At 41.9% G+C, this 22,199-nt stretch overlaps 1 protein-coding gene and 1 long non-coding RNA gene across 2 annotated transcripts; both read left to right on the forward strand.

The window, feature by feature from the left end:
• Positions 1-146: 146 nt before the first annotated feature.
• Positions 147-4,257, forward strand: cdca7a (cell division cycle associated 7a). Its single transcript, XM_077002803.1, has 10 exons — positions 147-299; positions 752-886; positions 1,052-1,177; positions 1,277-1,492; positions 1,697-1,774; positions 1,857-2,051; positions 2,276-2,410; positions 2,918-3,067; positions 3,517-3,653; positions 3,785-4,257. Exons 1-10 carry the CDS (start codon positions 288-290, stop codon positions 3,813-3,815), a joined length of 1,215 nt encoding a protein of 404 aa, XP_076858918.1. The 5' UTR covers positions 147-287; the 3' UTR covers positions 3,816-4,257.
• Positions 4,258-5,617: 1,360 nt separating this feature from the next.
• On the forward strand, positions 5,618-16,509 carry LOC143511619 (uncharacterized). Its single transcript, XR_013130195.1, has 3 exons — positions 5,618-5,751; positions 15,558-15,645; positions 16,243-16,509. It is a non-coding gene; the product is annotated as an uncharacterized LOC143511619 (long non-coding RNA).
• Positions 16,510-22,199: the final 5,690 nt, after the last annotated feature.

Consider the following 22,199-nt stretch of genomic DNA (forward strand, 5'->3'; position numbering starts at 1 on the left):
TTTTATTCTCAGTCATATGCGCTTACTAATATGCAATGTTTACCCTAAACACATTGTATTACTTCAAAACGAAGCTGAAATATGCAGGCCCTAATTTCCATATAATTAATTACGCTATTTAAAAAATAATAAATTTAGGGACCTTGCAGGACCTTGCTGTGGCGCGGAGTATCGCCACACCTCTCAAAGATTTCCCGCGAAGTTCTCCGTGAACCTCCACCTCGTACTCACGTTGTGTTGAAACCTCCACCTCGTACTCGCGGTGTGCAGCAGGCAGAAACAGGACAATGCGAACCCGGGTATGCAAACACATTCCATTTCTTTTTTTTCTGCCGATTGACTTTGTTTTTGCAGGATGCACAATTTCGTTTTATTAGGCAAATTACTATTTTAGATTGTTTTAGCTAAAGTGTCCTAGCTATCAAGTTCCTTGTATAGGCTGCATGGTTAGTTAGTTAGTGGACTGAACTGATTTAATTAAATGTGTTGTTAGATCTACGTGTGTCTCACACTGGAGAACATACTGTCGTCGAAGAGTGCTTCAAACACGCTTCATTTCTCCTCTGATGGATTATTTGTTATTTATGCTGTACACGTTATAGTTACTAAATTAAACTTGTGAATTTTGGCTAGCCGACTGGCTGCAAACTTTTAAGTACTTCACAACCGGTTTCTCGCATGAAAGTTTAGTTAAAGCGCAGATGTGTATATTCACGGACATTATTAAGTGTCTTCGTCCTGATCACTACAGACTCAACAAGCCCCTCCCCCTTCCGCGAGGATGAACCTGAGAAGTTACCGGAACTCGACTCTGGTTGCTATGGAGACCTCCTCTTCCTCAGACGACAGCTGTGACAGCTTCGGTTCCGATGGATTTGGAGCTACGGTACGCAATACGTCCAAAACATACGTATACCAGAATTTAAACACCCTTCTTTAATAATTGCAATAGTTAAACAGTACTTGTTTTCTACATATATTGCATTCAGTGCCGTTCTTGAAGTCGTTGTTTAGTCAAACAAACTCTTAAATGTGGATTTCTCTCATGCAGAAGAGGCCGGTCCGACAGACAAGGAGCTCAACTCAGAACCGCAAGGTCGTAGCCCCCTCTGTGTCGGAGGAGGAAACCTGCAGTGGCTTTGAGAATGACTCCTTCAGTAAAGACATGAGTGCCATGGTGAGTTATCAAAACTAATGTTACTGTTCATTACATATTGTGATGATGTATCTGTGATTAGCCAACCAACATTGTCCATTAATTTTTTCCCCCTTTCAGAAAATGGAGTCGGACTCCGAGTTGTCGGAGCAACAGAAGAGACCTCGACGCTCCTTCACCCTCAGGGTGGCTATGAAGTTCCCCACCAAAAAGGCCAATCAGAAGAAGCCGGCGAGACCCCCGTCTGCTTCCAAGCCCAAGGACCATGGATCGGACTCTGAGGAGGACGACTTCATTGCAAAGCGGGCTCTCAACATTAAAGAGAACAAAGCAATGGTAAACATACATGCACCAGCCATCTTTAGTTCAGCCGCCTGATGGATGTACATCTGTTGCTCATCTTCTCATTTGAACATATGCGTAAACAAACGCATTCTGTTTTGGTACAGTTACTGCTTATGAAATAACTGAATTTAGGTTCTTTTGCTTCTGAATCTCGTACAGAAAAACATTTAACAATTTAATTCTCCACTTTTGTAGCTGGCTAAGCTAATGGCGGAGTTGAACAAAGTCCCGGGAATCATCCCTCGGAGAATGTCTCTACCCATCACCAATACGGTAAGCTGCAAAAAGGCTCCTAATGATCTGTGTTGGCTGCTTTGGTCTGGAGAAGCAGAGGTTGATCTTTCTGTGTGCGTAGCCTCGTCGTGCTCCTCGCCAGTCGCTGGGGGCCCCCGGGGTCCGCCGGAGGAATCCGGAGCGTGTGACGCGGCCCCACACACGCTCCCGCTCGCTGGTGGAAGGCCCGCCCACTCCGGCATTTGATGAGGAGCTGGAGGATCACTTCAGCCTGGTGCGCAAGACCAGATACAGCGATGATGATGATGAGGAACCGGTGAGCCACCAGGCATCATGGGAAGGGGAGCAGTAACGACAGAATAGGGCTTGGGGGAGAACTTGAAGTTTCCTATAGACTCCAAATAATTTTTGTTAATTTATTTGTGCTATTGTGTGTCTTGTCTTTCCCCTCTGACATTTTCGTGATTAGCTAGTGCTTTTCTTGTGCTTGCACGCACACAGTGTTGCACAGTGTTGATGTTGACCTGTGTAATGGTTTAGGAGCCCCGACGTCGCCGCAACTACAACAACATTCTCACCATCCCTCATGTCGTGAGGCCCGTGGAGGACATCACCCAGGCTGAGCTGGACGACATCTGCATCAACGTCCGAGAGAAGGTCTACAGCAGCAGCACCGTAAGACCCCCCCCACTCGCTACTGTCCCTGTCTGCTTCTAACTGTAACTGAGCTGTGAGGACTGAGGCTCAGCTGGCTGTGTTTGCCTGTCACAAGAAGCGGCTCTAAACTCACTCCACCAGGGTGCCACTGCTCACCAGTGCTGGAACGGTGTGGTGGTGAACTTGATGCACATGGAATGGTTGGCCAGCAAGACTTTTGCCCTTCAAATAACTTCTCTTCCTGTATGGGCGGGGTCAGTGGATCTAAGCCAATCCTCTTGGTCTTGCTGATGCCATGTCATGTGACTTTGGCCAAAAGCAATCCTGAGGCTTATCTTCAGAAATTTACAGGCTAAGAGACCTTTGTCTACAGTCATAAACCATCAAAGAAACACACAGTCGCCTCCCGTGTTATATATATTGTTTGCTGTTACTTCATTGGTGTTGCCCTTGGAGTGAGGGTCACAAGTTGCTGTCACTTTGTATGTGGAAACACAGCAGTCTAAAGTTCTCTCGCTCCTGCAGGGAAGCACCTGTCACCAGTGTCGTCAGAAGACGATCGACACCAAGACAAACTGTCGTAACCCAGAGTGCGTGGGAGTTAGAGGGCAGTTTTGCGGCCCCTGTCTGCGAAACCGCTACGGAGAGGACGTCCGCATTGCACTGCTGGACCCTGTGAGTACCCACGTTGAGAGTCCGTCTGCACTTACCTGCTCTGACTAAACCTCACATCGTTTACAAACTTTAACCTTGACAACATTACATCTTCACGTCATCGAACTATCACTAAAATCTCCCTAAAAGGGAAGGTGGGAACTGACTATGGGTTGGATGTATTAACCAGAGCACTTCACTGAGGCTCAGTCCTGTCAGTTATTTTGCACAAAGAAGGGTAGGTTAAGCATGCCAGACTTTGGAGGGCAAGTGATCAAAGGCGGTGGGTGGAGTCCTTCAGTCTGGCGGAAGTTTGCAGGAAATGAAACTGCTCTATGTTGGCAGAGAGAGGCTTTGAGTCTGTCCACATCCTGCCCGTTGTCAACTTTTTCTGTCATCTTGCATGGTTACCGTCACTGAGTGGGCATGAAGCGTACATGCGTGACTGAGCAGGTGCCGCTGTATTTCAGGAGTGGCGCTGCCCCCCGTGCCGAGGCATCTGTAACTGCAGCTTCTGCAGGGCCAGGGAGGGCCACTGTGCAACAGGAGTGCTGGTCTACCTGGCCAAGTACCACGGCTATGACAACGCCCATGCTTACTTGAAAAGGTAATAGTTCGGTTGATCTCGCCGTTAAACCTCCGCACCGAGTCTGATGCCCATCGAGAGAAAAGTACAGTTGAGTTGAACTCTGCTTGATGTTTTCGGGGTGCTGACATTTGATCTTTGACCTTTTCTAGTTTGAGGAAGCAGTTGGAGGAGAACGAATGAGCAGAAACGGGTCTGGGTCTGCCCCTCCCACAGTGGCCTGCGTTCAGATTTGGTTCTGTTCTTAACGTTCTACAATGTTGGAGCTTCATTACAAGTTCATGTGCCTTTTGGGTAGACAGTTCAGAATGGTCTACAAGAAATGTTAAATTGTACATTGTTTTAAATGTATCAACTTACCAAGTTGTAGGTCACTTAGTGGCATTTTTAAAGATTTCTGAAAGCCTGTACTGTAATTTTCAATACTGTGCATCTAAATACCGACATGTTGTCATTTAACCAAAATGAGCATTTTGCAAAATTGTTCATCCCATGAGTTGATTCATATTTCAAATGACTCAAATTGTTTAAAAAGCTGTTTGAAAGCATTTTTAAAAATGGTTGGTGTTCTTTTTTGTTGCCCCTTTGTAATTTGACTTGTGGTCAAATAAAGAGGAAAAGCTGTTGTGCTTGGTTAGTCATTCTCATCTTCCATAAACGGTCATGCCATAACTGCGTTTTAAATGAGATCCTCAACGTTATAGGATGAGCTGTGTGCTTTAGGATTCAGAAAGTCCAAGACTTTAAATGTGTATTATATTAAAGTCGTGAAATAAACAAAATGTTTCTTTTCATAGAAGCGTGTCTTTATATTGCATTCACTGGGGTGGTGATGCCCTCGGGAAGTTTCCGATGGCGATGACTGGCTGTGGCTGGCAGAGGCGTGCGTGCGTGCATCCTGGCAGGTGGAGCCGGGCCTCCGCCTCTCCTCCCATCCCTCTTTTACTACGGCGGCCCGGTGTACTGCATCGCCTGTTCCGAGCCCTCATTAGAGAACTGCCATTAATGGTGCAGAAATAATTAGCAGACTCTAATGGCAAAATCTTATACCTGTAAATCATCTTTCCTATTAAAGCACGCTAGATCTGGCTATCACGCCCAACCCCCCCCCCCCCCCTCTTCAGTGCAGTCCCACACTTGTTTTTGTCACATTCACTTAAGTGCTTGGGACAAAGGGACAAATCAATTGAATTAATTTTTTAAGAGGCATGGAAGAAACACGGGTTATATATGGGATTAAACCAGTAGGCCTGATCACACCACGACTGAGGTGTCAGCCAAGTGTTGTATTAAGTTCTCTGCTGTTGTGCAGTAATCACTCCATCACTCAGGCTTTGTGAGGAGATGCGTAGTGGGCGGATCAGGGTTATGTTCTGTGTCCTCAAAACTCATCCCAGTACGAAAAAACGCGGGTCACTAAAGAATTTCCTATTTTTTATTTCCTTTTGTGAGTCTTTTTTGGTTCTGCAAGAAACCAGCGCTTCAAAAAGTATTATTTGCATAATAAAGATGCACTCGAAAATACTGGTATTAAATACCAATGATCATCCACTTTAGGGTGATGAATATTTAGGGAAATAATTGTTTACGACGCTCGAGCATTGAGCTGATCTGGTAATCAGGCTATGAAATACAATATTTATTCATTAGAGCGGACTTAATGAGGCCTCGCGGCGCTAATTATGAAAACCAGCGTAGCGCTAAATGAGGATCGCACGGCAGCGGAGTACAGGCTAGCCTACCTGTTAGGAGGGGTGGAGGATGGAGGGTGGAGGGGTGGAGGATGGAGGGAGTTACTGGTGACAAGAGTCATGGTTTGCTAAACCACCTCGCCCGGGGTCGCTGACCACTACTGAGCGCTGTATAATTATTTGAAGGCGCTGTAACATATTACTGCGGTGGCCATGACGGCTGTTATATCCGTGATTAATAATTATGAGCAGTCCTATATTAAGAGGCCCTTTAATCACGCGCTCTGTTCAGATGTGCTCATTTGGCCTGTTGAGTTAGGACAATGAAAGCTATTTGCTTACAGAATCTCCTGCAGATGAGTATAGATTGACGCACAGAGGGGGAAAGGTAGATTTGACCGGGTAGGAGAAATAAGGAAATGTGGAGTGTAAGTATTTTTTCCCTTCCTTACCTGTCTGCAGTTGAGGTGTTGTGAATAGCTGAAGTGGACATGAATCTCATGTCAGGCCTCCTCCGGGTGTATCGGGGGGGGGGGGCTACACTGGTTTGGTCCTCGTGTCAGAAGCATTATCGGGAGGGGGGAAGAGACGGAGGGGTGTTCAAAAATAGCGGCTGTCTACAGTTGTTCCATCTCACAGGAAATTGCCAACTCACCCTAACAAAGGGACGCGTAAGTGCACTCACCGTGTGGCCCCCACAGCAGGCCCAGAAGATCGCCTTATAAATGCTGAATTTCCTTTCTGGGGAGACACGGGGAAAGAGAGCGATCAGGCAGCTGAACTTCACTTCTCCTTAATTTCCCTCCTTTTCTTTATATCTGCTACAAAAAAAGTATTTTTGTCCCAAAGACAAGATGGAATGAGGAATTTGAGTGCCACTTTTGTACACTGGCATACTGAATCGAGTCGCTGTGTCGGCAGTTCCCTGTATGCATTAAGATTATTTGGTTTGAGAGTTCTTTTCTCAAACCGAATGAAAATGAGCAGAAAAAACAAAGAGAACTGTAGTCAATGATGTACTTTCAGCTTTTGCAGTGTGACAATTAACATCTTATTTTGTTCGCTCAAAGCCATAGAGTGATCCTTAACGTTCCGACTACATAATCTTGTTTTTTATGTACTCTGACGCCGTGTGAAAATAAATGCAGTACCACTTTGCTCCTGAAGAGGGAGCTCTAATACAGGCATCATAAAATGCATCTGGGCCAATGTACACCTGAGAGTGACAGCATGTGGCGTAAACAGAAGGTCTTATTGTCTAAATTGGTAGACAATCACTGACCATGAGTGTCATGGCCACCATGGTGGTAAAGAGACTCAATTGTAGAGATTAATCTATTAAGGACAGGATAAGTTAGATAAAGACAGTAGCACTTCTGAGATAGTGTAAAATCCATTAGCTGCTTTAACATAGTTCAGTGTTGGATTTATACAAGTCTTAGGATGTGGAAAGTTTCTTTTTGACAATAGATAATCAGATTAGTCTCCTGTGTGTCTGTACTTGAAAATAATGTATCATCACAAGAACATGAACATGGTGTCAGCAAATATATCCTGACCTTCACAATTATATGTGAGTTTCTGAAATAATAAAGCATGCTTAATTATTTAATAATAATTAATACAAATAATAAAAATAGGTTTCAGACGCACCTATTCTGATCATACGCAGACTTTGATTTCAAGTAAACTAGGATAAACATTATTTGCTTCCCCAATAAACATGATTTGTTTCCCCATTACGTTTATTATTATTACTAATATTATTTTGTTTAATGTTTACATTGCTGCTATTGTGGTGTCCAATGTCAAGCAGAGGAGGATAGGTCCCTCCCTTTGAGTCTTGGTTCCTCTCAAGGTTTCTTCCTCGTGCTCTAGGGAGTTTTTCCTTGCCACTGACGCCCTTGGCTTGCTCACTAGGGGCTTTGACTTGGTGTGAAGATGCTTTGTGACATCAGCTGTTGTAAAATGCGCTATATAAATAAATTTGACTTTGACTCTATTCCAAGCTTAATGTTCAAAAATAAAATAGCACTAAAGTTAATAAAGTAAGTATTTTGTTTATTGTGTAAGTCTTTGTTGGTAATTTTTATATAAACTTTGGTCATGAGGTCACTGATGTCAGATTTTGACTTAATTCATCTCGAAAACCTGTGAAAACCTGTGCTGTGTACCTTGGCCAATTCTTGACTCAAACTCTGGTTAGGATTCACTCTGGGATTCACCCGTGTTTTCCTTTCAAACTTGGCCTTAGGCTTCACACTAGATTAGCATTTTTGCCTTGAAAAATTGTCCAATCAAAAAACAGAACTGTTCCCTAGTTTTACTAGTTTTAAGTTTTTAACAGAATGTACCCTAGTTTTCAAGTCATTCTAGCTGGTGTTTTCTAGCCTGTGCCGAGGAGCATGAGGGTCATAAGAGCAGCACAGTGCCTCCCTGTAGGGAAGGTGTGGGCGGAGATTTGTTTTGAATTGGATCTGCGCTAAAGATTTCGCTTGGCATTTAAACCACTGCATTCTTTTCTGACCCCAACATCTTTCACCACATATTTAACATATGCTGTTGCAAGGCTGCAGGCCTTGGGGTAGTGGGCGCTTTCATGAAGAGAAGGCTGCCGTCTTGCTACCTGGAAACCAAGTCCAGCTTTGTGCTTCTGGTTGTGGAACCTGATGACCCAGGCACATTTCCTCTAATTTCAGGCTTTTAAAGTTGCTGCCGGCTTCACAATATCAATGTCATCCTATGCCAGTCTCCTGACTAGTTGGACTCCTTAAGGTGATATGTGTCACGTTGTGGGGGGGCCCCCTGTTGGTCGCCCACGTTTACAGCGGCAGATGTCCTGTTTTTGGTCACGTGATGTTCGTCCCTCAGGTGGGCGGGACCCGTGATCCGTCTCACCTGAGGGTCGTTTGTTCGTCTATATATGTCTTGTCCTTGTACCAGTTGACTGCTGGTTATTATTTCCTTAATCTGGATCTATGTCACGGGTATTTGGTTTGCGCACTTTCTATTAAACCATCCTCTTTCCCTGAGACTTGGCGTGATCACTTCCTTTTTTAGTAGCTCACACTGCCCGTCACAATATGCTCCATAGTTATTACTATTGTGTCTGAATGTCTTTACTATACTCATACTTTAGCTATTATTACTTCAGTCTTTTTAAAGCTTTTTTTATGTGCTTTATATCGCCCTTGGAAAATGTTGGCTTGCAGATCACGTTTTGTATTTAAAAATAAAGAACATTTAATAACTTTTGCCATCATAGAGTCTTAATTATTTTTGCAAAACTCGTGTCTCTTAAATTACTGAAGTTAGAACATAAACTACGTTACAGTTTTGATCCACGAAGCTTAGTGCTGTGCATGGAGTTATCGGACCTTTGACCCCACGAGGAAGAGGAAAATGTCTGTACATTTTGTACATAAGTCTTGAGCCGGCGCATGACTGGGCCTTGGGGTAGTCTAATTATAAGCCATGCAGGAGCTGGGCTATAACATGTACATTTAGTCTGACTTCAGGAGTGAGCGGCAGGAATGGACTGGTTTTATGGAGCTCATACATTACGAGGAGAGTGTGTGAGGATCCCTCAACTGTGATGGGCCGCCGCTCGTAAGCTTCATTAGTTCTTACCTCGTTAATTTGCTCCCTCATAACTTACAGTGCATAATTCTCCAGGCCTTCTCTCAGACTCCTGGAGGATTCATACAACAAAATTTTATTCATGTTATTTAACAGAGACACGATGATATGCATAAAAAGGTAAACAATCAGAATCAGGCAGAACAGTGGTTTCTGGATCATTTCCGAAGCGCACTTCATAAAATGTATATATGCGCAGTTTGTGAATTAAACTGTGACTACATTCACGTTAAAATCCAAAACCTTGGAATTTGAAAGGATGTTATTTGTTTACATGAATTGTATGCTATAGTTTGTGACTCATTCTCGGATATATTGCATTAAAGACGTTTAAGGTGACAATGGTACTGTATAATCAAATTTTCTTGCTTGTTTACAGACAGTGGAAATATAATTTAAAGCTTCTAATGCTGCTTCCTTATAACTGTGTAAGACACACACTCAGTTGACCCTGGGACCTGTAGCAGTGTTTTGTTTAAATACATAATCAGCGGTCGTGAACAGCATAAAAAAGCTTTATTTTGTGAATGAAAAGCCATAGGGAATTTGTTTCCTGGTATGTTGACACTGACGTGATCAGACTCGGCAGAATGACTCTTCACTTTTGATCAACGGCTGCAGTGTCTACAGGTTGTTGTTCCAACCCTGTGCAGTGCAAGCGAATGTCTGTAATGAGCTCCCGTCCTTATGACAAAAAGGCAACCTAATTAGTGAAATCAGCTACTGCTGTGTATGATCCAAATAAATACATACAGTTCTGTGGACACCGTGCACATTACCAAAACTGTGCTGATTACCCAAGTCCTGAACTATGGTCAGATGAATGGTTGAAAAGTAGTACAAATGTCACTTTATATTGTTGATTTATTTGATTTAAAAAAAGTTTTATTCAACACTCCTCACCAAAACATTTCTTCTGAAACTGACGTCAGCCTTGACGATACCTCCTACTATTCTATGGACCATTGGTTTAATATTGTGTTGTATAATAATAATGTTTAATATTGTGCTGAAATTCTAGATTAACTGAGTTAGAACATAAAAATGAAGAATGTATTCCTCAATATCTTTATATATACATGATCAAAGGAAGTGTTACCCTTCCTGCACATAATGCATACTTCACATTAGACTTTGTTCCTGATTAAGGAAGAGTTGCATATTTATTCATATGCTGATAAAAAAATCTAGTTTGAAATCTTTATTTAATCATCACAAAAACAAAGGAAATCATCTCCTAAATGTTCTGTTGCTCAACATTTACTTAAATTGTTTTCACATGCATACAGTATTCTCAAAACCATCCTGTGTGTTCAGCTACATCACCATTTGCCACAACAGTTACTCTCCGTGGAATTACGAACAGAGATCTGACTCAATTCCACCCTGCATTCCCCCAAATCCCAAAAGCAATGTATTGTTTAAAAACCCTAAAATATCCCAAAGCTAAGATAATTTAAATAATACATTAAAACTTGTCCCAGGAAAAAAATGTAATTGCAAAATATGAAATTAAACCCTGGAGCTTGGTTCCTTAACCAAACATGCTGTGGATGGTTAGACTGTGCACAGAGGAGTGGTCTGGCACACAGATTAATTTTCTCTCTCTGCGGAGTCAGAGGCAGGAAAACAATTAGGGACTAAAATGCATTTCAGTGTGCCACTTCATACAGCTTTACACATCACATAGGGGCAATTGTCTGCAAAGAGGTCAGAGATAGTTATGACTTCCAGTGGCTCGTAGAGATGCCATTGTAACTCTCACCATTTCAGAACATTTCAATTAAGAGTGACAGCGTGGTAATAAACATAATGGTATAAGAGTCCCATTGTTGTATTTCCTGCTGTCACATCCTAGTAGAGGTGGTAACTGCCTGGAGGCCAGAGGTGGTGGTGGTGGTGGTGGTGGTGGTGTGTGTGTGTGTGTGTGTGTGTGTGTGTGTGTGTGAAGTGGAATATTGCCCCCTATCGCTTAAGCCACGTCCATGACCCCAAAATCTTAATTTAGTCACCCACACTCAAAACAAAGTGAAATATGTGAAGCTGCACAGTGATCAAACAGCCGTACTTGTGTGGTGACAGGGGCAGTGCACACAGATCTTCTTTAATTGTGCTAGGCCTCACTGCCCCGCCTGTCAATCTCGGAGCTTTGAATTCGGGGGAATTTGCTCTGCTCGCACCGTTAAATGATGTACCCAATTAAAAGCGTTAGAATTCATGATCTTCAGTCAAGGTTAAATGAAAGCGCTCAGTGCTGTCACCAGGGGTGATTAAACGCTGCCCATGTCAGGCACATCCTAGGGAAAAATTAAAAATTTGGGTCTAAAGCTCGAATCCTGATTCATTATACCACAGCCTCACTGTCCAAATTCTCTGCACACTCACTCTTAATCACTGAATTTATTTTAAATCTGCCTGTGGTCGCCACACTAAAAAGGACTGAATTCTTGAAATGACAGCATTTTACATGCACTCACAGAAAAACTAAAAAGTGAGCCCATGACTTTTCAAAGGTTTCTATTTATATGTGGAACGACAGGTTTAGTTTTGTCTTGGCCAATGGCACCTTTAGTTTACCTGAGATGACGGACAAACTCGATTAGTGATTTGAAAAGAAACTTTGTAACATGCTAAGAGGAGTGTGGTTATTACAATTAAGCAGTTCTGAAAACAGGACATACACTATATTGCCAAAAGTATTAGTTCACCTTCTTTAACTCACATATGGGCTTAAGTGACATCCCATTCCTAATCCATAGGATATGACGTTCATTATGACGTTGGTCCACCCTTTGCAACTAGAACAGTTTAAGCTCTTCTGGAAATGCTGTCCACAAGGTTTGTTTTTGAGGTCACATACTGATGTTGGATGAGAAGGTCTGGCTCTCAATCTCTGCTCTAATTAATCCCAAAGGTGTTCTATCGGGGTGAGGTCAGGACTGGTCCAGGCCAGTCAAGTTCATTCACACCAGACTCTGCCATCCATGTCTTTATGGACCTTGCTTTGTGCATTGGTGCACAGTTATGTTGGAAGAGCTCAAAACTGTTCCCACAAAGTTGGGAGCATGGAATTATCCAAAATGTCTTGGTATGCTGAAGCATTCAGAGTTCCTTTCACTGGAACTAAGGGGTCAAGCCCAGCTACTGAAAAACAACCCCAAACCATAAACCCCCCTCCACCAACTTTACACTTGGCACAATGCAGTCAGACAAGTTCTCCTGGTAACCGCCAAACCGAGACTCGTCCATCAGATTGTCAGATGGAGAAGTACGATTTGTCACTCCAGAGAACACGCCTCCACTGATCTTGAGTCCAGTAGTGGCGTGCTTTACACCACTGCATCCGACACTTTGCATTGTACTTGGTGATGTATGGATGCAGCTGCTCGACCATGGAAACACATTCCAGGAAGCTCTCTGTGTACTGATCTTGAGCTAATTTGAAGGCCACATGAAGTTTGGATGTCTGTAGTGACTGACTACAGAAAGTTGGCGACGTCTTCGCACTATGCGCTTCAGCATCCACTGACCCCGCTGTTAGTTTATGTGGGCTACCACTTCGTGGCTGAGTTGCTGTTGTCCCCAAACACTTCAATTTTTAAGGAAATTTCACGACTAGATTTGTTTCACAGGTGACATCCTATCACAGTTCCAGACTGGAATTCACTGAGCTCCTGAGAGCAACCCATTCTTTCAGAAATGTTTGTAAAAACTGCATGACGGGCTTAATTTTATACACCTGTGGCCATATAAGTGATTGGAACACCTGATTACGATAATGTGGATGGGTGAGCGAATACTTTTGGCAATATAGTGTATTATCAGCCATATCAGCCATTTTAAATATAATGCAATCATGCTTTGTTATTGTTTTTGTTTTGCAGAATATAGAATAACCACTATAATTCCATTGTTGAAATGAATAGAGATACAGTAAACAGTAACATTCCTGAATATTAACATTTCTATTTTGGTTTTTTACTGTTTTTCTACTTTTGCTTTTTTCCCAAATAGACTATTTATCTTTCTCTATAACTTCTACACAACTACAAACATACACAACATATGGAAAAGTTTGAACACTCCTGAATAAATCACATTTTTATGATTTTCTGTCACACATCCTCTTTAGGGAACATATTTCAATATTTCTATTTATATGAGAATCTCATCTTTATTGCTATATATTTTTTGCTCTACTTATCTTATTGGGGAAAAACACTATTCAGTGTTTTTAAGTGTACAGACCCCATTTTTCCATAACTGCATAAAAATGTGCAGATGTTGGTACCATGTAGAGGATGCATTTACTTATTGTCAATTAGAAAATCAATCAAACATGGAATTTGACCAGGGGACCCAAATATTTGCATATGTCTGTAAATGATTTTGATTTAAATGAGCAAGTTACAGCACAAACACTCATTCCCATAAAACATACAATCCTCAACACCACAAAAAAAGTATATGCAGTATAATGGAAAATTTTAATCTTGTTGTGTGTTAGACCTCCTTTGGCTTTCAGAATCGCAGCAATTTGATGTGGCATAGATTCCACTAGGTGTTCAAATTGTTCTATAGGAATGTTGGCTGATGTGGACAGAATAATTTCTCACAGTTGCTGCTAATTATATGTACTGACATACTCTGAATAGTGATGTTCCAAATATGCTCTACTGGATTACGATTTGAGGACTGTGAAGGTCTGAGGAGATAGGGACATGTGCAGTGGTGTTCTTGGAACATAATCCATGACTAAATGACCCTTGTAGCATGGCACACTGTTTTTCTGAAAGTGTCCTTCTGCCATTGGGTAAATATCTGCCATGAAGGGAGGAACATGGTTGGCCATAATGCTTAGACAACCCATACTGTCCAAACATCCATCCACAGTATTATAGGACCCAGGGAGTGCCAAGAAAACATTCCCCTCACCATTATTCCGCCACCAGCCTGAACTACTGACATGTGACAGGAAGCGCTTGATTAATGTTGCTTGTGCCAAATGCTGATCCTCCCATCATGGTGCAGCAGAAATCTGGATTCATCTGACCAGGCAATGTTTTTCAACTCCTTAGTGATCCAGTTATTGTTCTTTTTTGCTCACTGGACAGCAAAGGCACTCAAACAGCACTTCTCAATCAATCAATCAAAATATATTGATATGATGCTTTTTACAACAGTTATTGTCACAAAGCAGCTTTACAAGTGTAAAAGCTTCTATGCTAAGGAATGACAAGCTATGGCGCACACCAGAGGTGGGACCAAGTCAGTGTTTTGCAAGTCTCAAGTAAGTCCAAGTCTTTATCCTCAAGTCCCGAGTCAAGTCTCAAGTAAAGACAGTCAACTCAAGTCAAGTCTCGAGTCAAGACAAGCAACCGTCAAGTCAAGTCCCAAGTCTGAAACTTGGAATTTCAAGTCCTTTCGAGTCTTTTTTTTTTTTACAGGCACCAACGCTTTACGAATGCTACGCTGATGCGTTTCTTTACTCGTTTTGTTGGTGTCCGCCAGCCAAAAGGTGACAGATCATTTACATTTTATCTTCTCTTAATTACATAAATGTACTTAAACAAGAATGTTTCGTTACATAATTTTACACGAAAATAGCAAGCTTCATCGTAAGCAAGATGCTGTCATTACGAATGGTTATTCTAAACATTTGGATAAAATGTTTAAATATAGACTAATAAAAGGTTAGGGTTATTTTTTCATTGTTTTCTGTTATTGTGGGGTCACGGTGTAGGCTACTATTGTTACCTGGAGATTCAGTGGGGTCACATATTCTGATGGCTGCCGTCAGAATTGGTGACCCCAGTTAAAAAGGCTCACCTGTACATCCCATTCATGATTTCTTTGTTGGCTGCAATGGTGAGGGGATGGTTAATCTTGTTTAAGTACATTTATGTAATTAAGAGACGATAAATGTAAATATAAACATCTGTCATATTTTGGCTCGTGGACACCAACAAAACGAGTAAAGAAAGTGCATCAGCGTAGTTTACGTAGCATTCGTAAAGCGTTTGTGCCTCTGAACAGAAACTGTGAAATAGCGCCCCGTGTGGTCACAAAACTCGACGGTCACAGAATCTGGTGTAACGCCGGTCTGCGTCAGAAGGACGGAAATGAAATTAATGGGGCGCACTTTATAAATATTAATATGCGTTTTAAAATTCAGATTTGGGGTAAAAAAAATCAAGTCTTTGCAAGTAAACAGGTTCAAGTCCAATTCAAGTCCCAAGTTATTGGTGTAAAAGTCCATGTCAAGTCTAAGTCTCTGAATATTTTTTCAAGTCAAGTCAAAAGTCTTAATATTAATGACTCGAGTCTGACTCGAGTCCAAGTCATGTGACTCGAGTCCCCACCTCTGGCACACACACTATCTGGAGCAGTCCGTTAGCTTCATCAGAACAGTTCTGTCCACAGGGTCCCCCTTTCACCACATGTTTCTCCACATCACTCTCTGTATACTCTCAACTCCATGGCACAAGAAATCCCACGAGGTTGGCGGTTTCTGAAATACTGGACCAGGCTGGTCTTGCATTGATGTCCATGCCTCTTTCAACGTCTCTCAAATCGCTCCATTTTCCCTTTCTAGTGTGGAACTGAAACTTGCTCACCCGATTGTATGCTGCACTCCAGGGTCACGTCCAATTTCCATAAACAGAAGCTCCAGCTGTGAAAATGTAGGTGACTCTAATTTCTGTGCAACTTTAATATCTATACAACTGTTCTCTTGTAATGTACTGATTCTGACTTTGTGGATCTGTAGATCACTGGATCACTCCAGGATTGAGTTTGTGAGCAATCTCTGTGACCTTGAATGAATGGGTCCATGAATGGGTCTTGTGCTCTTGCTTTTTTGACCTCAGTAACAACAGAAGGTGTATAGAGTGTTAGTGTTGGCTTTCAATTACAGAGACAAAGTGATAATATTGAGGTGAAAAATGCCTGGTTTGGGCCGTGATATGATGACTAACCTTAGGGTGACTAACCTTAGGGTAACTCATAAACACAGCTAGTCCCTTTCCACAGATCCTTGGTGTACAATACCCTCATTCTGCACACACACACATTGTTAAAGATCATGGATACGCAAGTCATAGCTTGCCAACTACCCCTGGTAGAAGATGATAGAACGGATGAGATTGTGTAACTCCTTGTAAATCACAGCATGGCAATCACAAGTGCACTCTGTATCAGTCTTAAATTGTGCAAAGGCTTTTTCAGCTTTCTAATGATGCAGTACACTTTCAGTTAACACCTTTTTCTTCCCTTTTCAGACACTGCCATTGATCATTTGATGAAAAATACATCACTTCTTGAGCACATGTCACTACTGGGTTGGCCAAATGTAAGGGTCCGGCTGTCACAATAGCCCAGCATTTAGCTGGGCATAAGGGATTCCTCTCGCTAATTTGGACATTTGAAGTAAATTGAGATGAAGACTCGGGGCACAAGGTAGAGATTTCTTAACAGTGTAAAAACCCATCACTATATCTGATACGACGGTATCACGGGCCTCATTCACAAACACATTATTGTCAGTTCTGTGCTAAGAATTCTTTTCCATCCAAACAGAATCTATATATGGTATAGCTATAGTATACCTACAGAATATAGCTACATTGCTTTATATGGTAGGTGATCCAGTGAGAAATTTGATTATTAAGTGTACCAAATAAACTGGAAGCATTTTATACTATATTCATTTACATTTATATTCATTTATATTCACTTACAATCCTATACAGAATTTAATGTTTTATTATGTGTTTAATTTATGTAGTATTATGTGTTCTTATGCTTTGCCTGTCCATCTTATAAAGGTGATATAGTCTCGGTATCCTAGCCTGACACATGTCATTTTTGTCTAACTCAACAGAACATTTCTGCAATTCTTCCTCAATAACATACCCAAGAAAGAGTGAACTAAATTTACAGAATGGTATCTTATGTCACTAATAAAAACTTTATGGCCCTAAACTTGGGAAAACTTACTTTAGCAGTCCCATTAATCTATAACAATAATACATTACTCCAATATCTTCTAGGCAGGATAGCGGATGTAACGTATTCCTGCCATTTTAATAACATGGCATCATGTTTATAATAGCATCACTAGCCGTGTTTTATGGCCTATTCCCGCAAGCTCTTTCAGGATTACAGGCAACAGAAGAGTTATTGTCTGCACCTAGGCTTACATTGCTCACTTGTTCCGCCCCCTTGAGAATCCAAGCTTGTTGGATTCTGCTGTTTTCAGCCATTTCTACGAACCATAACAGCAGAATACAGCAACTTTGGGTCGAGCTTGGGTCGAACTATCACAACAACTGATAGTCGCCCGCGGTTGCCCCTTGTTGCTTGTGAAACTACAAATATTCCTTTCATTCTCTAGACAGCATAAAATTGCTTTCGAATATAATGTTAGCCTAGCACACGGTCTCTCTTTACCAATAGGGGTGGATTTGGCATTTTTGGTGCCCCAAAGTTATGTCTGGCAGCTCTAATCAGACATTAGATTATATTTTTTACTGCAAAATACAAAACGTACCCACCATGTACAATCTTTTTACTGCAGTCAGAATGTAACCATCCCAGTCCGCCACCCCCCCCAGAAAAAAACCAGTTCTGGAGGCAGTAAGATACGTACAAGATTGTACAAGGTGGGTAACTTTAGCATTTTGCTGTAAACAATTTTAAATGTCCGATTGGAGCTCCCAGATGTAATATACATATTATGTTGTATCTGTATTTGTAACAACAAATCAGAAAACTCCACGGATGCCAATGCAATGAACGCGACTGGCCACAACCAGCGCTGACTAGATGGCGCGGAACACACGGCGACAGTTTGTCACCAACGCCATCCAATGGCAGGATAGTGAGATCAGATTGTCCCTTGTATGTTGCGTCTCTCGGTATTACCGGCTTGTGTTCCTCTTTACAGATACCATGTGCATTACATAGCCTTTTTCTTTCTTTGGCTTTCCATGTGTGTTTTCTTTTTTAGTTTGATATTTAGCTTGTTTTTCCATCAACACACACACATACACACACACACACACACACACACACACACAAAGCTAATCTCTTCAAGTGATTTAGTTCTATGATCTGAATTGTTTTGCCTTTACAATATTTTGTGGCTTTTTGGCCCTTTGTGACTCATAAGCGGATTAAATGGATGCTTAAAAGCATGCTTCATGTATTCAAATCAAAGGTTGATTATTTACTCAAAACACTGCTTATTTCCTATATGGCCCCTGGGCCTTTAGTGGTCCCTTGGATTTTTTCTGCTTATAATCGAAGATTAATACTCTCAAAAAGCGTCCTCTTTGGAGCTATTAAGCATGATCACAAACATATCAAAAGCTCTGACAATTGGCATTATCTTCATGAGCTTTTAGAATCATACACCCCAAAAAATCGAATGGAACGTTCCCATGGTTGCCCTTAAGATTAAGTCCTGGACCCCCATGGACTGTATGCTCTGTGTCAGTATGTAAATCATGTCACCGTTACCTGATAGACTCAATCAGATTGCAGACTATTCATCTTTGCAAACCATGTGGTCACTTGGGGTTAGAGTTAGAATTAGTAACAGTGTTAGGGTTATGGTTAGGATCAGAGTAAGGGTTAAGGTTAGGGTCATGGTTACAGTTAGGGTCAAAGTTATGATTAAGGTTAGGGTCAGGGTTAGAATTAGGGTCAACTACATCGGAGATCAAGTGAGTCACAAAAAATGTCAAAGTGTAAAAATGTAATCCATGTAAAAATTCAGGTCTGAGGTCATGCTTTTAACCAAATATAAAAAAAGGTTTTTTTATCTTAAACTGAGATGTTTAGTTATGTTAGTAAGTGTTGTTTATATAAAATAAATAGTGGTGGGATTTTAACGCGTTAATTTCGATTAATTAATTACAGGAAAATTAACGCACTAAAAAAATTAACGCATTTTAACGCATTTAACGCATGAGCAGCGGCGGTCTTTACATAGAGGCGTTGCTAGGCAATTGCCTTGGGCCCCTCCCACTGTAGGGCCCCCTTGTCTAGCTAAAGCTGGGCGTACACTGTGCGATTTTTGGCCCATTTTCAGCCGATTTTTCACTCGTGCGACTATTTTTCGATCGGGCCGAGTTTCTGCTCAATCGCGTGTCGTGCATCGTATAGTTTACACAGGTAAACGAGGAGCGATTCACACCTCACGACCAACTCCCGATCAGAAATCGCAGCGTCGCAAGAATATCAAACATGTTTGAAATTCAAATCGCTCCTCGTGAGATCGCATGAGAGCGTCGGGTCGTATAGTGTGAGTATATGAATCGTGAGCTGTGAACTTTTAAACCCTGCGATTTAGTCGTACAGTTTGAGCTGGAGCTGAGTACACGATTTAAAATATCGTACAGTGTACGCCCAGCTTAAAGCCAGGTTCACACTACACGACTTTTCAGTCGTCAGGTTTTTGTGCCGTTCGCACTACACGACTGGTTGTGCTGTAATCGCGAGTCTCTCAGTTGTTGTGGCTTTCACACTACATGACTGATCGGCGACGCGGGCTCACGAATTACACGACTTGGGAATCGCCGACTCATCTGGCTGCCGTCCAAAAACACGAGAACACGAAAACGAAACACTCGCGAGAACCAGCAACACCACGAAGAAGATAAAAACAACGTACATGTACTCCACATTTTCGTTATTATTATTATTTTTTGTACCGTTTAACCACTCCATAGTCCCAAATTGCCAGAATTATTTCATCTCTCCGTTGCAGTGAACACAGATATTTCTCCAGTGCTGTCACAGTAACTTAAACACAGTGTTGTAGTAAAGTTGTATGAAGCTAGACGCTGCTGTTGACTCTCAGTCGCCGACTGGGCTAGATATGTAACATGCTAGATATTAAACATGCTAGATATCTGCCGGTCGTCTGCGATGAGTTGGCGACCACTCGGCGACGGCTCGGCGAGCGTCTTTCAGCAGTTCACACTACACGACTGAGCGAGCGCCGAATGATCCCCGATTTGCCTCCGACCACAGTTTCTGTCGGCGATCTACAAAAACAGTCGGCGACTGAAAAACCAGCCTAAAATCGTGTAGTGTGAACCTGAACTTATTTCTCGCATATTAATGTTGATGGGCCCCCTAGCTAAATTCGCCTTGAGCCCCCAAATTGCTAAGTCCGCCACTGCGCATGAGATACTTTTGCACCGTGGAATGTTTCTCAGTGCACGAGTTCCAGACATGCAGATTATATGGACGCACAATAAGATGAGCATGATGGAGATGACTGAAGAGGCTACGCTGGTGGATGGGAAATTTAAATATCAGAAACTTCCAGATGGAAGTACAAACAAAAATAGTGTTATTTGCACTTTATCCAGGAAGGAGTTCGCTTATCACAGTAGCACTTCCACCCTTCGTTACCACCTCAACGCAAAACATGTTGGGCTAACGCGCAGGTCAGTAATGATAACTTAGCTGCTAAATTTATTACTAGTGCGATAGGGTGACCAAACGTCCGTATTTCCCGGGACATGTCCGTATTTCACATCCTGTCCCGGGCGTCCCGGGTTTTTTTTTAAATGAGGAAATGTCCTGGTTTTTAAATGACCTTCATTGGACCATTAAACTTTCGCGAGTGGCCGTAGCGCGCGACTCCGCACGCGTTTATACATGACGCATCACATTATTTGCAGTGTTGTTCGCTCTCTGTGGTCGAAGATAAAGACTTACAAGAAGCGCTGCACATTGCGTCAACTGATGCAAGTTGCGAACTACCGTCCAGAAAGACAATGTCGAAGAAAATCCAGCAGCTGTATGATGAGGAAAGGGAAGTAAAACAGGTTATTGTGAAGAGCGACACAAATGTGGCTCTGACTGGGGATCACTGGACCTCTGTTAGCAACAAGAATGATCTTGGTGTGACAGCTCATATTATAGATGATGAATCTATAGATGATGAAGATCCAGTCATTTGCTTTGAGCATGCAGAAAACCACTTCTAGGCACTATGGAGATGCCTGTGGCAGAGGCCTGGGAAATTAAAGAAAAATATACCATCTAAAATGGTATTAAAAAACATCTTCTGATTTACTTCAATTCTTCCAATATCCTGAGCAAAACTCCCAAAATTAAACAACATTTTTGGTCAGAATTTCCAGTGTTCTGAACTGTTTTCTGCACTCATCTATTGGTCTGTGTAGTAGACTGGTGGAAAAATAAACAAGATGTTGAAGTTTATGGTTATGTTCATTGATTCATTCATCATTCAAACTTAAATTAATGTTTCTCATGTTAAGTACTGAAATGCGATTAAAATGCGATTAATTTCGATTAATTACAAAGCTTCCGATTAATTCGATTAATTTTTAAAATCGCGTCCCACCCCTAAAAATAAAACAAAACATTTCACAAACTAAACGAATGAAGACTGACAAAAAAAAAAAAAAAAAAGAATCATAGCACAGTATGATGTAAATTAATTCACAGTGGTAAGATGAATAGTTTAGTGGCTTATTAATATGCATATGTTTAGTGACTAAGTTTTGTGTTCGGCTATGATGAATGAGAGGGATGCACGGAGGACACTTATGAGTAACGACTTCATGATAGAACAAAAAGGACACACACACACACACACACACATCAGGAGATCAATCAGTCTTACACCAAGCTTTGTTGTGTAGACTGAATTTGAACAGGCCAATCAAAGTGCTGTTTAGCTTAATATCTCTACAGATTCAGAAATAACTATTAGTGCTTGGAACAGTTTGAGTGTTTCATTAGTCGTGAGGGAAGTGTAGCTACAACTGCTGGTTTTTTATCAGAACGCCTGCCCCTATTGCAACTTTTGAGCTGGTACAATCTGCTTAGTACCACTTTGGAACCAAATCAGACGTTCCATATCAGAGGTGTTTAACATGCTTTAATTCTCGCATCGTGACACGGTCAGCCTGTCGTTTGTAGACGACCATTTGATAGAGCAGAATTGAATCAGGTGACAGCAGTAGCGGTAAGTTCACAGCTGACTTTTACTTGCGACGTGTCGTTGTAAAACCTTATCACTTGAACGGCTGCCAGAGAGGCAACGGTTTCCCTGCTCAAGGGCGCAACATTTATAAATAAGATTTTGGATAACAAGAGGCGCAGCGCAGCTCGACAGAGCAACAAAGCGAGCGTTGAGCCGCGTGACAGCACCCCGAGGACAGCGGCGGAGCGCGCGCCAGCGGTGGGT

The sequence above is a fragment of the Brachyhypopomus gauderio genome, chromosome 4 (assembly GCF_052324685.1).
Source record: "Brachyhypopomus gauderio isolate BG-103 chromosome 4, BGAUD_0.2, whole genome shotgun sequence".
Lineage (NCBI taxonomy): Eukaryota > Metazoa > Chordata > Actinopteri > Gymnotiformes > Hypopomidae > Brachyhypopomus > Brachyhypopomus gauderio.